This window comes from Protobothrops mucrosquamatus, unplaced genomic scaffold (assembly GCF_001527695.2).
Source record: "Protobothrops mucrosquamatus isolate PMUCROS unplaced genomic scaffold, P.Mucros_1.0 scaffold1212, whole genome shotgun sequence".
NCBI lineage: Eukaryota > Metazoa > Chordata > Lepidosauria > Squamata > Viperidae > Protobothrops > Protobothrops mucrosquamatus.
The window spans coordinates 199,600-206,713 of record NW_015387421.1 but is presented as its reverse complement, the minus strand read 5'-3'; the positions used below and the strand labels follow the sequence as shown (position 1 = coordinate 206,713).

Here is a 7,114-nt window from a genome sequence, read left to right as displayed (position 1 = left end):
CTCTACATAAGAACAGCCGTGTTAAGTTATAGCGACAAAAAATTAGGAGTCTAGTAATATTTTTTTCAACTGACAAATGTTATTAAAAGGCACAAACGCCTTCGAATTATCTGTCATAGAGAGCCAGAAAGATTTGTAAAATGACGCCATCACGCCGAGTTTTCCTTCCACTTTTCTTTTTTCCGGCTTACGTGTCACATGATGGCCATATCCCAGAATCCCTCAGTCAAGATGGTAGCCTCCTGGAGCTAAAGACGCACATGTTTGTACGGGTATACGACTGAATAAATAGGTTTTTTTTGCAAGATCTCTTGCTTAGTTTACTGTCGTCGTCTCCTAAAGTAGCTTTTTTTTTTTAATTTTCGAATACATGAAGACCAAATCGTCAGCTCATAAGGCTGAGAACACGCATCGGGTGAGACACGAGTGCCAGTTCAATTTAATATTTGATTTACCGCAAAGGATAATTAATACATGCTGTTAATTTAATCCTGGATACCTCATTGATTTTAATAGAACTTAGATCTGAAATTGTGACATCTATTTTCATATTAGCATTAGGAAATTAATAGATATTTTCACTGGTGCTAAAGACTAATTAGATCTTTAGTTTGCGAATGAAAATTATTCTAGTTGTCTATCCAATAACATGTACATTATAATAATATTTAGTGTAAGAGAGGAATCATCTACAAGTAAGTGAACTGAGCAAATTCGTCCAGACAGAACAATTTACAGTACTAGATCGGGAAGGCTCCTGTTTGGGGATTGGAGCAAGTTTTTCAGCCAACCTTGTCATTATCTTTGGCTTATAGTATTCTATTACTATTATTATCTGGAATGTGGAACATGTGGTTAAGTGCAAAAAAGGACTAATTCACATTCTTATATGTGTCAGTATTAGAAGATTATAATGTATGTATAGGGCATGTGTTTTCATAAGCACCATGCCACTATAAGACAAATATTTTAAAGATGTAGTGGCATCAAATTTGATCCAAATGACAAAGTATTCTTTTACAGTGTGATTTCATGAATGTTACTGATATTCAGCCAGAGTATCTTCTGTGTTTTTTTTTGTAGTTTCTCACTTTTTCAGAACGTTTAAGCAATGTAAACATTGACATTATACACCGCATTGATAGGACAGGAAGCTATGCTGAGGTAAGATCAACAGTCTTAAAGTCATATTGTCTTTGTGAGAATATTGCCATATATCATATTCTTTAGTGATAGGAACAGTTATTATTTGGTTTACTTGCTGATATCATTGTCCTCCCTCTCTCTGTCCCTCCCAGTGTGGTAACAAAGATTACTGTCCCTTTGTGGTACATTCTTATATTATTCCCATGATGCAATTAGCTGCCTTGTGTGCCACTGTTGATGGAAAGTTTGAGGTATACATTAAATAAGTTCTGTAGCTTCACTGTACAGATGGCGAACTATGGCAGAAAGACATCTCAAATTACAAATATGTGTTTGTGTGTAAATAAATAAATCAATCCTTTTGGTGACTGAGGGAGCAGTTAATGCACCACAAATACCCTTTTATTTGGACACATGTACATCAACTTCCATGGTGAAATTATGGCAGCATGGAAGAATTGTTGTCATAGCTATCTACCTTGAACTGAGAAAATGTATTGAATGGATTCTCATTATTTACTCTTAAATGCTATGATAAACAGTATTGTTTTCAATTTAACAGTAATTATAATATAGATGCAGACCCTATTTTAGGCTTATCTACAATATGTCAGAGTCAGCTTTTGAATATGATTGTTTAGTTAAAAAAAGAACAAAACAAATGTTTAAAAAATCAAGGAAAATTTATATACATATCCCATTAATTTATATAATGCTGACGTGGTTAGGACTTCATGTAGTGGAACAAAAGATCTGCTTGTGAGAACATTTCTATTAATTTTAGTAACTGTACATTAACTGTATAAAGTCTCTTCCTAATGTTCCTATTTTTATCTATTCCTTTCTTCTCTTGTCTTTCCTTTTTGGTAGTAAAACAGTGAAAACAAGCTATAGAAGAAAATTAATATTTTACTATAACACAAATTGGCAGTTGGCTTCCTACTGTCAAATTATTACTATTGTATTATAAGATATTGCCATAGTGGTTGATTTATTAGGATTTTCGGTTCTTTTTGAAATTGTCTGGCAAATCATTTCAAATTATATATGCAATAGAATAACTACTGGAGTATTTCAGGTTTTTTTTTGTCATATATCACAAAAGATTGATCTATGATAGAAGAGATTGTGTGCCTTATTCTTTGGAAAATTATATGTATGTTCACTGATTAATGTATATGTTTGATTTTGGTAGGAGGTTGAGACCTATTTTCATGAAGGACTTGAGAAATGGAGAGAGCTGAATCTGACACGGCATTTTGGTATACTCTTCCCCCCCCCCCATATTTTGTATTGCATTTCACTCCGAAATCCAAGTACTTACAATAAGAAATTCAGAATTACATAGTTCTTTTGTCCCTTTGTTTCTGCTATTTCCAGTTTCTAAACTAAGTCTTCAGTTTTTGGTTTAGCATCAAGTAAAAAATAGTTGTTTTCTGTGTCTTCCTCCTCCCTCTATAAAAACAGAGTTGTCTTGCTAAGACAGCCAGGAATTTTCTGAAACATAAACAATTTTATGTTTGGCTACATTTGTTTCCCAACAAGTGTCAAGTAATTTGTTGACATCAGATGTCATTTTCTACTTCATATCTCTTAATTTTAATTTTGCAGTTTAATTTTGCAAGTCATTATCTACATCTCCCCTTAGATTGGATGGACAGTAATATACCAAAAGCATTATTACTTTGTTGGTTCCCTCACTTAATTTAACCCTAGAACTTGCTACCGTACAACGTTGCTTAATTCATCCGTTTAGATTTTTGAGCAAGAGTGGATATTTTTAAAAAGCAATGCAACTTCTCCCTTTCTACTGCTTTTGTTCCTATTGAAGTCATTGCATTCAAATCTTGCATTCTGGTCATGGGATTCATTTCATCAGGTTGTATTAAATAAATAATATTTTCCTGTATATGTGAAATATAAGATTTGTTTATACTAAATATTAGTGTAGAGATAATGAACTCCATTAATTTTGTGAGTCATTTGTCATTGAGTTGTTTAACAGGCCCCACCTTCTTCCGTTTCTTTAGTGCATGTCAATCTGAGTTCCTGTTTTTAATCTAATCTAATCTAATCTAATCCAATCTTATCCTAATCTAATCTAATTAAATATATATATTTAAAAGAGAGAGAGAGAGAGAGAGAGACCACCAAGCCCTATGGCATGCTACAAAGCAGGGACTGAGAGGTGGTCCTCTCGTTCCCTGTCCAAACTGACTGGGACCAACCTTGGAGAAAGGAGGTGAACCAGGTCAGTCTCATATCCAGACCTGAAATCTGATTGAAAAGAGTCCAGATAACCCTAACCCATTTCTTCTGGGATTCTCTGGTGTTGCAATGCCACCACTTTCTCTGAAAAGGGGGTATGGAAGACTGGACAAAAATTGTACAGAATGGTAGAGTCTAGCAATAGCTTCTTGAGGAGGGGGCACACCAGCTCCTGTTTAAAAGGAGCCAGGAATACTCCTTCCAACAAGGATGAATCACAGTGGCCTGGAACCATCCATTTGACACCTCTTGGGTGTCCTTAATCAGCCAGGAGTGGCATAGATCTAATGCACAGGTGGTGGCATTCACATTCTATGTACTTGATGGTCAATTACAGTCTTTCTACAACAGTTATGATACCTTGATACTTAGTGTATCATAATATATCAGAGATATGTTCTCTCTGATTATAATGGCATGAACCCATTTCTCTGCTGCCACCAAAAAAGTGTACTTTAGCTTTTTGGCAGAGTACATCTATGTCATCCCTATTTCATTCTCATACACATTCTCAAATTTTACCTAGTGTTGTCTTTTCTAAAATAAGTTTTTATTTCCTTACATATGGAGGTGCTACTTTCTAGTGTTAGTATTGGAAGTTTTCTAGTTATAAATTCATTGAATTTACTTTTTTCAGATTTAAAAACATTACATCAGCATGAGTGGATAATTGAGTTCATATAGCTTTTGATGTGTACAGTAAATGAATCATTCAGGATGGTCCTTAAAAATGTGCTGCTGTGTGATTCATTTACTGATGTAATATTTTTAGGGCTGAGAAAAGTCTTGCAAATAATCTATTTCTTTATCCTTATTCCATGTGTATATGTTATAATTACCTATTTTTAATTTTTAAAATTGGAAGATTTCTGATATGTTCTGTATCAGAGTAGGATGAATGAAGAGTTTATGTTGTTAACTCTTATTGACTCATCCAGATGGAAACTTTTAAAAAATAAACGGAGACTCCAATCCTATATTTATTTTATGCATGCATACATACATACATAAATTCTCGAGTATATATATTTGGAAAGCTTTAGCCTTTCACTTAGCCCTGACAAAAAAAGTACTTAGCCATGACAAAAAAAGTACTATCTTTTGAATTACTTATAACTGTTACTAATTACTTTATTGTTTTCTCTGTTTTTCCCCTTAACATTTTTATATTTTTTTCAAAATAGTGACATTCTACAGACAGGTAGTCAACAAATGCCAGTCTTTCAACCAGTTAGTATACTATCAGAATGACATTGTAAAAAGCTTGAAAACCCACCTGCAAGTGAAAAACAGCCTTGCATTTCAACCCCTTTTGGAGTAAGTATAAGTTGTCATCAGAAATACATTTTCTTCACAGACACAAGACAAGAATGTGGGTATTTTTATCTGTAAACAAAAAGTATGATTCTGTGGTATCACTGTGTTTCCCTGAAAATATGACCCGATCTAATTTTTTTTTGCCTCCAAAAGAGGCACCAGGTCTTATTTTTGGGGGGTGTCTTTTCCACTCACCTCCGGCACCGACAGCCTTGCCCAGCCAGCCCATTTCTTCTACAGCTGAAGGAGCAGCTTCATTTTGCAGCAGAGAATGGAGCTCCGGTCTGCATTTCGCAGAGACTTTTCCAGAAGGTCACTGCAGCTGAGAAGCAAGGTGTAGCTCGGTTCTCGGCTGTACAGGCCTTGCAGAAAGGCCTCTGACTGCGAAATGCAGGCCCAGGGACACTGCAGAAGAAGTGGGCTGGCGAGGAGAGGCCTGGCTACAAGGTAAGTGGGTTTAGAGCTCTTGGGGCAGCTCCACCCCCTCACCCCCGCCCTAGCTTGATTTTTAGGTGTGTGCCTTGCCCCAAAACTAGGGCTTATTTTCGGGGGTAGGTCTTACTTTCGGGGAAACATGGTGAGTGTCTTTCATTTTTTTTAATCTTAATGATTGTTTCTGTTGCTTTATTTACAACACTTTGACTGGGTTGACACGATGCATTAACATAGAATATAATCTCTTTACTTTTGGTTTAGAGTATGAGGTAAAATCAATTGCAGTGCAATGTGTGAAGCCAATCTGCATGAATCACATAATTCATATAGGTCATACATCACATTTTAACGTAGAATAGTCCTCTCCAGTCTGATGTTTTCCAACTGTATTGGATATCAGCAGATATATTCTTTATGGATGTTTATGACCAAATGATGATGGAAATTGGTCCAACAGACCAAGAGGGCAACAGATTGGAAAAAGTACTATACTGCAGATTAAATACTTCATACATATGAATGATACAATAAACTGACTATTTAATAGTGGAGCAATAATACTAATTATATCTGCTTCTCAAAACTGTTGTAGTTGATATTACCTGTAGCTGAGGAATGTTTCAGATATGAAAATACATTATATAAATACATTGCACTCTGAGCACACTATAGGGCAGCAAGATTTTTCAGAGCTATTTGTAACTATTGTTAAATGTGTATGTTTGTTACAGGCTGTATTCACACATGCCATAATGTTATTTGTTTCATTCTGATTTAGTGCCCCATGCAACTTACTATAATTGAAAACCATAGTTTTTAGTCGAACATATTGTGTGAGCCTATCCGATTAAGGGGTACACAGTTAAACAAAGTAATTTAATACAATGTGCAAATCAAGTCATAATTCTGCTATATGTTTTTCAATCTAGTTTGGTGGTACAGCTGGCCCGTGATCTTCAGACAGATTTTTATCCACATTTTCAAGATTTTTTTCTCTGCATTACAAGTCTGTTAGATACTCAGGACACAGAGTTGTTAGAATGGGCTTTTACATCACTTTCCTACCTTTACAAATATTTATGGAGACTAATGGTGAAGGACATGACCAACATTTATGGGTAAGCATTTTGATCAAAAATATTATAGAGGATTTTAGTATACAAGTTTTATTAACTCCCATCATTTTAATTCATTTTACTGACCATGCAAAATATATGCTATAAACCTAACCCTGGAAATACCAATAGTGATATATATGTTAGTCTACACTACGCTTAAGATGTATCCCAATAATTATTGTAACATTAATTTAATGAACTAGAACCCTAACTTCATAACTCAATGTTCTAAAAGAAAATCTCAACTATAACATATATCAGAGTCTATCACTAACCTCAAGCATGTGCCTAATTCTTATGATATTAATTTTAATCAAAGTCGTTAGTGTGCTAGAACCTTTCACCATATCCAAAAGCAAATACTTGTCTTAACAATAACTCGGTAAGAATATCTGTGCAATAACATTGATTAAACATACATGTCTCCTTCATGTTGTAGAACTCAAGATCGTACACTAACGCTTGCTCCTCCTATTTTCTCCATAACAATAACCCTGGGAGATGCATTGTGTTGAGAAAGTGTCCAGCCCAAAGACATTTAGCCAGCTCTTCTGCCTATGGGAGAATACATAGTCTCTTTTCCAGTCCAGTCCCCTAACTGCTATACCAAAGTACCTTTCCATAAATCTAAATAAATATAAATCAATGATTGGTACAAGCCATAACAACTCTCCTAATACTTATTAATTTTATACAGAATCCACAATGGACCAGAACCCTATCCCAAGAGGAAAATCCTGTCACATAAATCATATAAATATTGTGTTGTAAATTACTAGGGAAACTTTCAAATGAAAACCTTTAATATCTAATTTAGAAATATTCACATA

General features: G+C 34.8%; 1 protein-coding gene across 1 annotated transcript in view; it reads left to right on the top strand.

Annotated features, from left to right (window-relative positions):
- The first annotated feature begins 230 nt into the window (after window positions 1-230).
- Window positions 231-7,114, top strand: part of UTP20 (UTP20 small subunit processome component) — a 79,017-nt gene continuing 72,133 nt past the window's right edge. Inside the window, exons 1-5 of the mRNA XM_015820913.1 lie at window positions 231-415; window positions 1,084-1,164; window positions 2,342-2,408; window positions 4,599-4,731; window positions 6,096-6,284. Of these exons, the coding sequence (XP_015676399.1) occupies window positions 371-415; window positions 1,084-1,164; window positions 2,342-2,408; window positions 4,599-4,731; window positions 6,096-6,284 (515 nt within the window). The 5' untranslated portion in view covers window positions 231-370. The remainder of the gene's footprint in view (window positions 416-1,083; window positions 1,165-2,341; window positions 2,409-4,598; window positions 4,732-6,095; window positions 6,285-7,114) is intronic.